Here is a 15,601-nt window from a genome sequence, read left to right on the forward strand (position 1 = left end):
GGATTGAGTTAAAACTATTTACTAAGATAGAGAAAAGAGAGGATATTTTATGTGTAAATATTATAAATTAAAAAGTAAAAACTATTTATTTGTATAAATATATTCCTATGTAACAAGTGATGCACAAGCAATAGCTCAGCACCCCCAGCCAATGCCCAGCTAGCACCCTGAGCAGTGGAAGAGGAAGACACCAACTCCCACCCCCTTCAAAACTCCTTTCATTTGATATAATAAGGTATGGAGTATTCCTTTGGCCAGTTTAAGTCAGCTGTCCTCATCCTGAGAACAGCCTTGACTCTGTGCAGCACTGCTTAGCAAGCAACTGTATAAATGTTGGTGAAACTAAGACAAGTAAGGAGGACTGAAAACATTCAAATGTCACTCTTTCAAAATCCCGAAAATGAAAAATGGGAATGTGCTTTCTGAATTTAAAAAGCATGTCAGTGGGGTTTTTTCTGGCCAAAAGTTAACTTTGTTTTTTTTTTGTCATTACTTTTTTGGAAAATAAACTGTTGTGCTGAGCCAATGCTTCCAGTATTGCAGTGAGAAGATTCGGTTGAGAAAAGAATAAACTACAATCAGAATGAAAATGGATATTCAGAAATTATTTGGAATGCCAAGGAAGATCTTAAAAAATTATTAAGTTAACGTGGCTAATTCTTGAGAGCTTCCTCAAAGTCTTGTCTTTATAAATTCCTGTTTGTAAGAGAGAGGAATGATGAAGTGTTGTACTCAAATTTTCTATCTGAAAATATCTGCACGTTAAGCAATGTATTATCTTTTATATTTTACTTGCTAGAGTCATTATTTCTGTTATTTTCCTTTGTATCTTGGTAAAATCTACTACTTTAAGGATGACTTTATGATATTCTGGTCACAACAGAACTTTCTCAGTATCTGCTTATTTTTCATATAGAACTTCAGATTACTCCCAACACTTCTCATACTGAAGAAAAATGGGAAAATGATGACAAAGTAATTTTATATCATGGCTGCTTTTACTCCCCATGTGACTAAACAGATACATATGAAGACCATAAGTAATAATTACATGCTTTCCTCACTGAGCAAAGAGTTTTTTGAATAACAGATGTGTTGCTTTGTCACATAGGAGTTATTTCAGACCACAGTGAAGTGAACAGATTGCTTATGGTATCTCAAAGGACAAGAAAAGTTATTCTTGATCATCACTGTTGTATTTAAGTGGCATTTGGAATATTTCAACACTGAGAGCTTCAATGTTTGGTACAGATTATGCAGCAAACTTAGGAATAAACTGAGCTGGAAATAACAAGTTATTCCAACAGCAGTACTAATTAATGTATGAATATTAGGCCAAATATAAATACGGGGATGTTGATTCAAATCAGTGCTTAGCAATTTCAGTCGCTTAAGTGAGAAGCTGTGTGTTGGCTTGAAGTTGGCTTCAAATGCAAACTAGAACCTGCTTTTGGAGTTTGTGTTCTGGTGTTGTCTACAGCCATGCCTAAATTTGTGCAAAAAAAAGAAGTCATTTTTATCAGTTCCCAGAAAGAAAGGAAAAAAATGTTCTGAAACACTTTATGTTCTTTTAATGCTTGACCACTGGGATTTGCCACATATCAGAAAATCTGGGTTTTGTTACGGCTAGGATGATAAATAGGTAGTTATTAGGTTATTCATCTGACTAAAGATTGTGTGGGCTTTTCTGTATAATATTTACAGTGAAGAAAACCATGTGGTCTTTTTTCCCCCTCTCCTTTTGGCTCACTTCAGGTTTGTTCTCTATATTGTCCATAGCTGGTCATCAATGCTGCCCTGGGGTTTGACACATTTGTCGTTATGAGACATGGACTGAAGAAACCCAAACAGCAAGAAACTGGCAATGCATGTTTCAGCACTGCCCCTGGTCCTTCTGACCTTTTGGGCTCGTCGCTCTTTTCAAATATCCCTGGCTACAAGCTGGGCTGCTATTTCTGCAATGATGTCGTGGCACCAGGGGATGTGAGTACAGTGTTATGCAAATGGTGACCATTGTGTATCTCTTGTTGAATTGAATTTTTATTTCCTTTAAATAGCATTTCATCAAGGATTCCTCTTACATTGATTTGCACAGGATTAAGAAATAGTTTATCTTTTATTTGGAAGTTAAAAAACAAAAATGAAATGAATTGCAAGTCACTAAAGATATATTGTTTAGAAGAACAGCAAAATCACTTATTTAAAATTATATCTCTTTCTAGTCCACCAGGGATCGAACACTGGATCAGCAGTGTACAGTCAGTCGACCTGGATTAGCCATGATAGCCGGAGCTCTTGCAGTGGAATTAATGGTTTCTGTTTTACAGCATCCAGAAGGGTGAGTCATTTCAGAGAGGAGTGGTGTTTAAGAGATGTTCCTTGAGAAATGAGTTACTTTATATAATCTTTTGGGAGAAGAAGGAGGGGCTATGCATTAAGTAGGGGAGTTCTGTAATGCATTATGTTGCCTATAAATTAATGTGATGTATGGATCATGTATTATGTTTTACTGTAGTGTAATGGTATTTAAGAGAGAACTAAATGATCAAATCGAAGTTTTGTCTTGGAGATTGGCAAGTTTTTTTTTGTCTGACTTTAAAGGTATGAAAGTATTGAGAATATTTCAAAAGAAAGTGTTTTCTGTGAATAGATCCCTTACTCAAGAGAGCATTTGAGTGTAATGATGAGCTGTCATAACTACTTTTGTCACAAGAAAGGCGTTAAGATAAGCTAAATACTTCAAAATCATAATTAAAACTAAGTGCATGTGATGCACAAATGTCTATGGAGTTTTCTAATCTGAAATTTAGGTTTATTTTCTGTCTTTGAAAGCAGTGAAAGAGGAAGTGAATTAAAATTTGAATGCAAGTGACTTACAAGTGTCTGACTGGTTCTGAAGATTTTTGTATTCCCGTGCTGGAGCTTAGTTACTGTGAAGCAAACTTTCCAGATAGCTTACTTTCCAGATTCTAAATTGCAAGCTGAAATGAAATGCCTTGTAGCTTACTGGAAACTTTGACTGTTCAGTATGTTGTCTTGTTCTAATTTTCCTTCTTGAATTTTTGTCAGTGGTTATGCTGTGGCCAGCAGTAGTGATGATAGAATGAATGAGCCACCTACTTCTCTTGGGCTTGTTCCTCATCAGGTAAGAAATCTGTGAGAAAATGATTTCATCTAAAATCTTGGTACTGATATAAGACACACATCACAGCTTGCCTCCTTAAAAATGTACTGTATGCTGACCTGATTCCATTCCCAGAAGGGACTGAGTCTACATATTTGCATTAAGAATAATTAAGAGTAATGCAAGCCAAGGTTATAGTGTTGCTGGCAGTGCTTCTATCCCAACACTGCCTACTTACCAGGAATTTATTTGGAGACAGAGCCACTAGCAGGCAGCATGAATATTACAACCTCTGCTTTTTACTCATCAGAGCTAAGAATGAGCATCTCAAAGTTGCTCATATTCTTCTTTTCAACCCTAGTACAGATTAAAGAAAAAAAATCAGACCCAACCAACTCAAACTGTTACAGTTCTCTAAAATACCCATGATTTTCTGATGCAGCACAGAAGTATTTATGATGTACTGATCCCAAGCTGCAGCTATAAATTTGTGTTTAGGATACCATTTTTCACAGTGATGGATAGACTGACTTCATTAGTTATATTGACAGGGTCTTTAAAAAAGCTATCTACTGAACTTAATGTAATCATATACCCTGGAATGTATCACTGGGTATTTGAAGTTCTATGCTCCTCTTGCTTTGTATTGCTTATTCATGTTTTACTCTGAGTTTAAAAAAAAAAAAAAAAAAAACAAAAAAAAAAACACCAACAAAAACCATTTTTATTCTCAAGTAAGTGGAATTTTGGAGTTCTGTTAGCTTTTTGTGTGTTCAAGATGAATTTTGATTCAGGAAAAACCTAAAAGTGCTGCTGTGTTTTTTTTTTTTTGTGATCTCCAAGTAATCACAGCAATAAGTAAAACTGGTCTGTTTTTGTTATAATGTTGTGTAGTAAGCAGTAACATGGGGATCATCACATGAAGTGGGGTCCTTGAGGTTCGCTTGTGGTCCTTTCTGTTAATTGGAGCCTCTCCAGGTCACTTTCAGGAGTTTGTCTCCTCACACACATGGAGTTTTTTGGTTTTGCTTGTTACAGTGGACGTAGGGGGTGGTTCTGCAAATACTGTTACAAGAAATGGTCTAGAATTTTAAAATCGCATGTTAGCGTGTTGTATCAATAGCAAAATCTAGGAATGAGCAGCAGTTAACTTTATCCACCTCTAACGTATAATCTGAAATGATTTAACTTCTTACACCACGACTTGTCACTTAGTTTTGCAGTCTGATAGCTCAAACGCCAGGTGGTGCTGTGCCTCTATCTTTAAATAATCTGGTGCTCAGATAGTTGTATCATTATTTCTATATAGAAGTGCATATATTTATATGCAGTTATAAATTTAATACAGCTCTTAGTGGTGATCTTCGCTGTATTCAACTGTATTACCCTAAATATTCAGTAAAAATATAAAGAATAGCTATAATTATGTCCAACTCATAACATTCTGGAAACCTGTTTTTTATAGTTGTAATTTTTTTCACCTTCCAGATCCGTGGTTTTTTATCAAGATTTGATAATGTTCTTCCAGTCAGTTTGGCATTTGATAAGTGCACAGCCTGTTCCCCCAAAGTAAGTCTGAGTTTTTGTTGTACTTGGTCTGTGTACAGAATGGCTTTGCTCTTGGTCACTTATAAGATGTTATAATCTGCTTTATGTTTGACATTTTCTTAAGGCTTGGAATCTGTGTTCTCACTTTAGCTAAAGATCTGTTGCCCTTGTATTCTTTTTTTAGCTGCTTTCTGGTTTTGTTTTGTTTTTTTGACACAACCTATTAGCATCTCAACAAAGATTTTGCTCACAACTGGAAAAAAAACCTCCCAGCAGATTAGGGACAGTGCATTTCTGCAATGTTTTGTCGTGTAAATACTGGTAAATGTTTGTAGCTTTATAGCAGGGAATAAAATTGGTTCTGTTTTTTTAAGAAACTATTTTTGGTGCCCAGTGAATAAACTTAAATTTACCTGCCTTGAATTTAGTATCATTACAAATGTATTGTCTAAATTTGTATTTTATGGTATGAAACAACATACAAAGAACATGTCAAAAAAAAAAAACTAAACAACTTCAGTAACATTTCTTTATTAAGAAAACTGTTTCATTTTGATGCTAGCGTTGACAGTCCTGAGTCACCTAATGGATTTACAGCTGTTGCTAGAATCTGACCTATGTCCTGCCAGAACACTGGGGCAGCTCACTAAATGTGTCTGTGTGAGGCCTCCTTTTTAGTCTTGGATTGTTTTCCTGTATTGTGGCCTTGAAAAGTCCTTCTGGCAGGTTTTCTATGGCTATGTAGTGGAAGGCTCAAAAGCTTTGGGATAACTCGATATGAAGATTCAGAAGTTTTGACTCATTATTTGGCCTGCTTGCAAGTGCCATTAATTTAGTTAGCTTTTATGCACCTAGAGACTGACTGCAATAATTTCTTTTCATTGTTTCCACTGTGCTTATCCTTCCTGTTTCAAATAGCTATCAAAAACTCTTGAGGGACTATCTTTTCTTTTTTTTTTTTTTTGAGATCTTAAGATGTTTTGCAGAAACTATTTTTGTACAGTATTCCTGTTATTTTTTCAGGCTGTCTTGGTGTGTTTGACAAGTTTTGATGGAATTTTTGTGTCCATTTTCTCCTCAAAAGTTCAAGCACAGAACTTAAATCTGCTGTTATTTTTAGGAACGTGTTTACTGTCTTAAGTAGTTGAAAGCATAGCAGTAGTTAAAAAAGAGTATTTTCTCTCTGTTCCAGAAGTATGATTGGCAATTTCTGTTGCTTTCATAAAAAAATATTTATATGCAGAAATGGGAAAAACTGTATGATGTTGGAGTCTTTGAAGTTGAAGTTTTAGAACAAGCTTTTCCCTTTTTGTCTTTATCTCTGACCCAGGACATTGATTTATCATAACATACATTGATGTAGATAAATTAAATGCAGGTATCAATTTTTTGTTAGCAAATCATTTCCTCTTGGAGGTCATTTTAAGAGAGCTCTGTTTTACATAAACAGACTTGATGATTTAATAAAAACTGACTTGGATTTTAGCAGCTGTGCTATTCCCAGAGAGATCACTTTTCATGTGGTTTGAGGATTAAATTACTTTTGTGCTGAAAAAGTTGCTTCATTGGCGCACGTATTTCCTTACAGTAGAAACACAGCATTTGTTTACTTTGCTAACTTTGTTTATTAGTGTAAGAGTATGTCACCCTGTATTATCTGGACATCTAATGCTAATACCTTGAAATGACAAATCCAGTTTAATTATAGCCTGTATGATGATTTTTGTTTGTTTAAATGCATTTATGCCAGCTTTGCTATAAATTCAAATGTATGGAACTAGGTTCTTTCTGATACGATTGGATTTGCTGCTAACTCATTCTGTTTGTTCTTATGTCAGCATTCTTGTTCTTAAGCACTTGTCACTCTTCAAACACAAAGCTAATGACTGGGGAGCTCTTTAAAAAATGTAGTAGTACAGCTGGATGACTTGGGAGAAGCTGCTAATGGTCTGTGTGTTTAGAGATTACGTTCCACTTCGTTTTGACTCACAGTTTTTTCTGTTTCTGAAACTGAAGAACTCAGACACCCTAGCAGCCAGTGGTTCCTTACCCAGTATTGTCCTAACCAGGCTGCATGCCAGAGGAGTTTACCACAGGCAATTGTTGAGGAATTTTGGGATGATCACAGCATCTGGGCCAAATTTTCTGTGTATGATTTTCCCCCTCTCTCTTGTGTTGAACTAGAAAAATTGTGTTCTTGAAAGCATCTTCTTTCAAACTAACAGCACTGCACTTAGCCTGCTTCATAGTAGGTCTGAGGAGCACTGAAAGCTTCCCTTTTGCACTTCTCTATCCATAGTGAAATTATTTCTCTGAGGGGAGAGAGTCCAAAGTTCTTTGGTTATGGATACTTGATTTTACTAACTGCTCTCTTAAACAACAGACATCTTTGACTTATTACTTAGTGTGCTAATTAAGCTGCCCCTTTACCCGTTGGGAGTGAAATAAAGTTACTTTCTCATAATATTATGGTGAAAAGCATATTCCATGTGAAAATAGAGTGGTCTTGATCCTTGCAGGCATCTGGCTAATGCCTTGAAACATGGATGTTAAAATATTTATCTTACCGTATTAACATTAGCAGTTTATTATTTTTTACTTAGGATAATGAAAATTTGCCTGTTCTTGCTCCTCCTGGTGCATCCTGAAATGAACCGTAGATTCATGAGTTTTCCTCGTGAATTCTCAGAGTTGAATGTCAGAAGAGTGCTGATTCCGCCCAATTTGGATTTGCTTATCCTCTGTTCTCTTGTATAGCGTACAGATATTTTCTCTCACGTTCAGATTTATAGTCAGTGTTTTGGTAAGCGTTGTAATTTTCCTGTAAGATATTTTTCTACTTCCCTTACTGATTTTTAGCACTCAGTAATGTTACTGACTCTACCTTTAAAGGCTTCCCCGGTTTTGCTGCATTTCATGAAGGGACGCCAGGATCAGGGATGGCATACCAGGCACTGTTTGTTTTCAGTCAAGATGTTTCCCTGCCCTTGTAGATGTTTTCCCTTTTTAACATCCTCACAATAGATTAAATGCTATTGCTGTGACATTTGCTAAGTGCTTGCATTGCATAAGTTATTTATGAGTGTCTCAATTTTGAAATCTACCATCATGCAGACATAATAATGTGCTTGTTTTCATCTGCTAACTGCTTTGCCTGCATTTTTACTTTACAAAGTTCAGATCAGCAATGGCAGTAACCTGCATTTTTCAGAGACTTTGAGTTGATATAATTTTAATTTCAGCAGTGCCAATGGTACTTGCTTTAGCTGCATTGAGGAAAGGTTTTTTCTTTCTCCCAGTAATAACCTGCATATTTCTCAATTAAAATATTGCTTTGATGTGTAAGTCCTGGGGGAGAAAAGGTTTTCTTTATTCTTAACAAAAGAAGCTAACTCTTGCATGGCTTACAGGGAGAAATGTTTGTCATTCGAGAATGAACACTGCAAAAACTTACAAGAATGTAAAGAATTATTTCTGTCACTGTCCTGTGACATTGAGATTGAATCTATTTATATTTAAGTTCAGGAAATAAGTTATATTAACATTTGACACTTCTATGCACAGTGCAGCCTGAGTATGAATACTGGATAGATTACATTCAGGCTTAAAGAATCCATCACTAATACATCTGAGCGTGTTTTGAGTATACTGAGTTAAATGTAATACTATTTTGCTCTTAAGATAACATAGGAAATTACTATTTGATAAGTGATATACAGAAGTGTATCAAGTCCTTTTATCCTGCTCCTCAACAATGGACAGGAGGAGGAATCAGGATTGTTTTGCCCAAAATTTGTGAAACTTCAGGCTGCCCTTTAGCTGTTTGGATGTTGATTTTAAGAGAATTGAAATAATGTATTTTAAAACTAGTTGCCATGAGGATGTTTTTTTTCCTCCCAATTGCATGGAAGGTGCACGTTCTTGAAAATATTGCTTGGTCTTATTATTTCAAAACTAACAGACTTCAATTATAAAGTCAACTTATGCTACATTTTGTTATCTCAAGCAAAAGGATGCTAACAGAAGTAAGCTATGGTGCTTGCAAGGAGTGCTGCATCGCACACTAAAATGATCCATGGGTGCGTCCATTGTAATCAAACTTTGTTCCCTTAGAGGAGAGCAATATGATCAGACACAAATCTAAGAGGTATTAACTTTCATCCTTATTTTGCGAACAAAGAAGGGTGAGGAATCAGAGATGTGATCTTTTGTACTTGGGGTGGGTGGAGGAGGTGTCTCTACAGACAGCATGGATGAGAATTAGAAAATGGATCTTAGGAAAGCACTGGAGACCTAATGAGTTTGGAGATTGAGCTCCTTATCTGTCATATGCCTGAAACTATACATGACATTATGAAATACATGTAAGTAGAACTGCATATGACAACAGTGTCTGACAAACCTTCTTGGGCGTAATGGTGCCACGTTGGGAAAGGTAGAAAATATTTCTGCTCAATCTTAAATCATACCATTTACAAAAACTCAAAAAGCAGACAGATTCTGATGTGTTATTGCTAGAATGTAAGAGTTAAAAATGATTTGTACTGTTTTTCATAGTTTTGAGGTGCAGGCTGATTGACATTTAGGGATAAGACAGCTCCAAACAGATTCCCAGAGAGTCTGCAGAGAGAGGATTGAAACCAAAATCTTGCTGATGTGTCATATGGTACTAAATAGAAAAGAGGCTGTTTGAAAAACTCCGGTCGTGAGAAGGATGGTTCAAACTTCAATGAATACTGCTGCTGGCAGGCTCACTTGTTGTCTTCTCCCTACCCCCGGGCACCACGATGCTAACAATCTGTAATGAGCCATTGCTCTTAGCCCTTCTGTTATGTCTTCCTTGTAACTTTCAGCATGTCTGCTAAAGAAAAAAGCTTCTTTAATCAATTTGTTTGTTTTCTTCAACTAAGACAAATGTAGCAAGCATATAATAATTGAGGAGATGTTTCACATTAAAAGCTCCAGTTGGAGAGTTGTTTTCTGAAAACTAATGATGTTTAAAAAGAAAAAATTTGCTCACTTTTTTTCTTTTTGATCATCCTCTCATGGTCTATTGTAACTAATTCAGAGTTACAGCAGAGACTGGTTTGTTTCTATTATTACTTATATTTGGAGGGGGAAACCTGTGTCCCTTTTTACGTACCAGTAAGACACTATCTTAGCTTATGTTGTTAGCATATTAAGAACTGTATTAAGAGCTGACATGGCTTACAGCAAGTTAAAATCGGTGTTTTGAGACTAAACCACTCATCCAAATATTTTCCTGTGGGTGAGGACTTGTTTTGGGCTCAGGCCTCTCAGCACTGAGAGGAGGATGCATTTTCAAAACTTCTGACTTCAGGACAAGTAAATCTTAGCATCTCAGAGGCTAGCAGCTGTGTGTGCAGTGCCAAAATGTTTGTCTTGTGTGTGGGTGTTTGCAACTGTGTTTAAATGTTGAGAACTGGAGATTTGCAACTTTTATGTTTTGCTGAGTAGAAGCAGCTTTTATTGCCCAGACCTCTGTCCTAAGTTGTCTTTTTTCTTTCCTAGCCAGTCCATTTGTCTTCATCATGCGGAAGCTTTGCTCCCTGGGTGGCAGATGCAACCATTAGATAACTTGGGGAGTTTAAATGCTACATGGCATAAAATAAATGTTTAAACAATGTAAAACAACATTCCTTCTCTCGCTATTATGGTTTGGGATCTTGTCTTTGAGGCACAAGGGAGAAAAGAGCAAGGCCTATTGCAGAGCGTGTTTAGAAGCTGCTCTCTAGTATTGTGTTCTTTGCAATGGAAGTTTTGTTTGAATGATTATAATGGTTTCTCCAGGAGAAGGGAGAAAAAGGAACAAGAGGAGAACATAACACTCAAACTTGTCTTATTCCTTCTTTCTTCTGCTCTAGAAAATCAGCAATTATACTGTTAGTACTATTGGTTTAGGAGCAGTAGAGCTGCTGGATTAAGAATCCCTTTCTAGCAGTAACATGCTTTCTCTCTTCAGAGAAGAAAACAATTTTATTATCCTCCTTCTTTTATTTGTTGAATTTAAGTGGTTCCTGATGTTTAAGTGAAATAACATGTTGATTTTATGTGGGCCTAGCAAAGTAATACATTGGATAGAAGAAACAAAGTGGTGTTGCAAAGAATCATAAAATTTGGCCTAAGCAGCAGCTTGTGTGGCTGTCTATATCATGGAGTTAACTAGTTTCCTTGTTCTTGTGTTAAACAGCATGAAAATGTTTTTTGAAAAAACATTTTTCAGTGATCCAAAATGAATGCAGAACATCATTCTAAGCAGTTGTAACGTGGTTAAGGATTTCATTAACCATTTTCTCTCCTGTCAAAACAGAAATCTTTGTCATCTGAACAAAAGATGAAGCTTCCTTTTTAAATATTAACTCACATTAAAATGGTGTTTTGAAGAGGAGGAAGAAACCTGGCAGTGTTAAAAATAATTGATTTCTGCTTCTGGCTGGTTGTGTTTCTGCTGCGTTCCAAATACATTCTTGGAGGTTTTTTCTTCCTCCAACTTGATTCAATTTTGATTATAATCAGTAAAATGTAACAAGATTGTCAGTAAGTAGGAAAGAAATGGTGTCACCATAATTTTCTGGTATTGATGTGTTGTTCAGTATTTGTGTCCAGAATACAGTTTGAAATTATTCTAACGGCAACTTAATGGTTTTGTCATCTTTCTGTAGAGTTCTTACAGTGCGTCACTAAAACCAAAACTGAACTAAACTAAAACTGAACTAAAATAATTTTGAATTAAAAGTAATGATCCTGACAGGCTTTGTGTAAGACTTGCAGAAACAAAGTTGGGTGATATTGAACCAGGTAAAACTGGGTGCACTGAGAGTGCTGGTATGGTGGTGATGTCAGGCCTCCTACCATTGTTAAATGTAGATGTAGTTCAAATAATTCTGTGGGTTTCTTTCTGGTACTGAAAAGGGCAGTTGTACATTTTGCTGGATATGAATATTTGTAGTTTTTACTTTTTACTTCCATACATTTTTGCATACTCATAGCCAGATGTATTTTATTCATTATTGTTCAGTTATACCAAGGATTCAGTGTGTATTCACCAAAGAAAATCTGGACACAGTAAGATGAGGGATGCCTTAAAACAAACAAGAAAACCAAAACCAAAAAACAAAGAAGGATTGGGGGAGGGCAGGATCTCAAATGCTGCTGTCTGGAACATATCTACCTCAATATTAGTGACTATTTTACAAAGTCTTTTACTGTGTTGGCATATTTAGTGTAATGAGACAAAATACATTCATATCAGTTATGTACTGAGTGTTAATTTTCAGCAGATCAGTTTTTCTTATATGCATCCTAACCTTAAAAATTGGCAGGGTTGAATGGGAATTTGATTCTAAATGTATGAAAATATTAAGGAATGCAGGTGGTTGTCCAAAGCATCCTTTTGCACTGATAATTCTGATAGACATGCACTTCACTTTTATCTGGTACAGCACATTGGGCATTTGCAATTTGGGCTACAGTTCTTCTTTTGCATGCCAAAAAGTAACAGCAACATGCTTTGAAAGAACAAAAATATACCTGTTTTCCTCTATTCCATGGTCAACTCTTGCAACACTTGTCTCATGGAAGTGGGTGATCATGTGAGAGTCTGTTTGCATTTTTCTACTATCCTTTATGTCATATTACAACTTGCTTTGTTACTCTATCATATTCAAATAGTATTTAAATTTGTAGATTTTAATATTGGAATGATGTACAATGAAAATAAAAGTAAATTATATATTGCAATTTCATGAGATTAAAGAGGTAGGGACTATATCTTTTCCTAGATAATTTTATTTTTTAGTGTCTTCATTTTGTTATCTGTTGCAACTTCTTTTCTTGCATGCTTCTCCAGCATTCTTCTCACTACACTCTGACAGGAGGCTGTCTTCATCACTACCTATTTTCTGTTTTTAAACTTAAGTTATGAGCCTCATTTTGTTGGGCAACTGTTGCTTCGCTTGCAAATGCTCATTTAGGCATGTTTCAACAGTTAAAACTTAATAAAGGTTTAATTTTAATACATTTTTAATCTTTCCATCTATCTCTGACTTTGCCAAAATTCTTCCAAGATGCATTTTTGTATTTTCTTTGGAATTGGAAAAGAGTGAAGAAAATTGAATTTTGGATGATATTAAAATGACTGAAACTGATGAAATCCAGTGAGTTTGGTCTAAATGCTATCCTCCTTCTGATTGCTGTATTGTATAGGTAGTGTAGTGCATCCAGATGAAAAAACAAATCTGCTCTTCAATAATCTGTAAGATTCTGATTTTTAAGTTAGAGATCTGGTTTTAGGAGCTACTGGGCAAGAGCAAGTTTTAATTAAGCAGTAGTTTTGAATCCTTGGTGTCTGACAGGTCAGGCCTTACTCCTGGATTGCTGATGGCAGGGAAGGGCTGGATGAAATAAGTAACTTCATTTGTAGGACTCAGTCTGCACTGACTTCTTGCTTTTGTAAGCACGTCAGAGATGAACCATCTCATCTTTATAAAATGTTATTGTATGGAGAACCAAAACAGTATTCAGTGCAAGTGAATTTGCTTTTCTGTCAGAAGAACATTTAGTTCATCTGGGGGTGTGCCCTTATTTCACTTCTAGCTTTTAGGTCTTGTGTGAGGAAAACAAATACAGTTTCAGAACTGTTTCTTCAAGTCAGCAATTAGAACTGTGGTACTGATGTCTCTCCTTACATATAGATAACAAGAATACATTATCCTGCCACAGTTCACCAGTAACCTCAGGCATTATGGGGCAAAAATGAGGACCTCGTGCAGTTTCTATGCACAAGATAGTGACTAATGCTAGCATGGACTGGAACCAAATATGTTGTTAAGTGCTGATGGGCTGATCAGCGTAAATTTTGAACAGAGGGCAGAATGGGTATAAAAGTGAAACTGTAAGTATGCATCAAGTGCAAAATGTGGAGCAAGCAGGAGGTGCCTCTTAGGTGACTGAATAATATGCATCCTAATTTAAATAGATCAAGATCTAATAATATTGTCTACTTGAAAAATTCTTCTATTTCTGTTTTCCGTATCTAAGTTGATGGTGTTCTCTTCTACTTTTCACCCTCACTACTCTCTCTTCACTTGTGTTTGCTAATGCTTCCAGACAGGGGATGTCTTAAGTGTTTGTACATTATTCAGTAGAAAGGGTTTAGAAGGTGTCATTGTTTCAAACAGTTTGCAAGAAATCGTTTAGAAAATAAAATAGCTAAAATAAAAATCTAAGTGCTTTACGTATTTATATTGGTATTTCAGTTTGTGTCAGGAAAATGGTATATGTACGTTGCTCTGAAAGTAATTCCTCCCATTTACATCTGTGGAAACTAAGAGCACAATGGCACTATTTGATAGAGCTAATTCTCAGCTTAAAAACAGTTTTTTCAGCATAGACACCACCACTAGCTGTGCATTTTCATCAGCAATGACCAAGAGCCTGCATGCTGTGCTTGTACAAATCTGTACTAGTGGAGGTGACCACTGTTGGTGTCACCACTGCTGAAATGCACTATACTCCCTGTGCTCACATCCTTGATTTGGTTGCTGTGAACATTCAGCAAGTGTGAGTTAATGTCAGTGAGAGCCTTTTTTTTCCCCACATGGAGAAATTCAAGGGCACCACTTTGCTCTGTACTCACTTCTGTGTCAGATACCATTCTGTCTGACTGCCCCTCTGCTGCAATCTGTCATACAGCAACAAAATGTGACAATATCGATGGGATGGTTCAATCTCTACTGCTATTCCATGAACATCTGCTGCTGTCATCATGGGCTAACGTAATAAAATACAAAGCATTACTTTCAGAGCAGCCCTTGAATAAAACATGTCAAGGTTATTGCAGAAAATCTCAGAACACATGTAATTTTGGGAATTCAGTTTGGACAAAATTGAGTTTAAACTGAGATCTCTTACATTTTAAAGAATGCTCCTTTCCACTTCATTATTTAAAAGAATAAAGTGAAAATCCAAGGTTAAAAAAATCCTGTTGAGGCCTTTTGGGCCTGGCTGTTCTTCAATAAGCTAATGCTCCCATCTTCCATCAGTTGTAATTCAAATCAGCGCAGGTAACAGCAACAGACAAAACACGTTTGTGTCACCATGTTTCTACTCTAATTTAAATCAGCAATTTCTGAAGTTTTCAACATAAAATTGCACTTTAATTACCGTTAGGGTTTTCTACTGATATGCTTTCATTTTCAGTAATGATTATGAGAAGGTAAGAGGAAAGCTGTGCGTGCAGAAAGAGTTTTAATAATTTGAACATCAGCCAAAAATGATGTCAACCTTGCCTTGTGGTTTATAACCTTCCACTGTTTTCAGAATACCCTTCTTCAGCTTGCACCTGGAATAAAGCTTTTCGCAGAACTTTGTTTTATGATCTGGATTTTAAAAGTACATTGTGTGTGGATGTCCAAGTATGGATGGCTATTAATATGCACATTAAGGTAATACTCAACGCAGTATTACCAGAAGATCCATCTTTAGTCATCTTTGTGTTCATAATAACTCTGTAGACTTTCCTCTTCCAAATCATGAACGAGTCTCTTAAAAATCAGATGGTCCTCAGAAAAACTCAGTTTTCTTGTGGTGTTTGTCATGGATGGCTGACCTTATTAGGCTGTACATGTTTAGAATGGATCACAGGATTGCTTTATTGGGCTTTTTTTTCTTTTTTACAACTTCTAAGGACTAAGTGGCAGGAAAAATTGAGACCCTCATGAAACAGCAGGACTCTAGGAGCCAAGGATATATACATATATATTTTTAGGAAACCAAATTATGGCTCTCCTGGTAAAAATACTGAGATTTTAGCACTGTCGCCTTTGCAACTGCCTGCACCCATTGTGATGGCTCTTGTACTTCATCGTACTGCCTTCTCACTTAAGAGAATTCTCCACAGCTTTATAG

General features: G+C 36.1%; 1 protein-coding gene across 9 annotated transcripts in view; it reads left to right on the plus strand.

Moving 5' to 3' along the window:
* Positions 1-15,601, plus strand: part of ATG7 (autophagy related 7) — a 96,445-nt gene that overhangs the window by 16,586 nt on the left and 64,258 nt on the right. For 6 of the 9 annotated variants that reach the window (XM_048957857.1, XM_048957852.1, XM_048957854.1 and 3 more), the window contains 4 exons: positions 1,780-1,983; positions 2,223-2,338; positions 3,070-3,145; positions 4,613-4,693. In XM_048957857.1, the coding sequence (XP_048813814.1) occupies positions 1,780-1,983; positions 2,223-2,338; positions 3,070-3,145; positions 4,613-4,693 (477 nt within the window). The other 3 variants (XM_048957861.1, XM_048957860.1, XM_048957859.1) reach the window with 3 other exon arrangements.

Source organism: Lagopus muta, chromosome 11, assembly GCF_023343835.1.
Source record: "Lagopus muta isolate bLagMut1 chromosome 11, bLagMut1 primary, whole genome shotgun sequence".
Taxonomy (NCBI): domain Eukaryota; kingdom Metazoa; phylum Chordata; class Aves; order Galliformes; family Phasianidae; genus Lagopus; species Lagopus muta.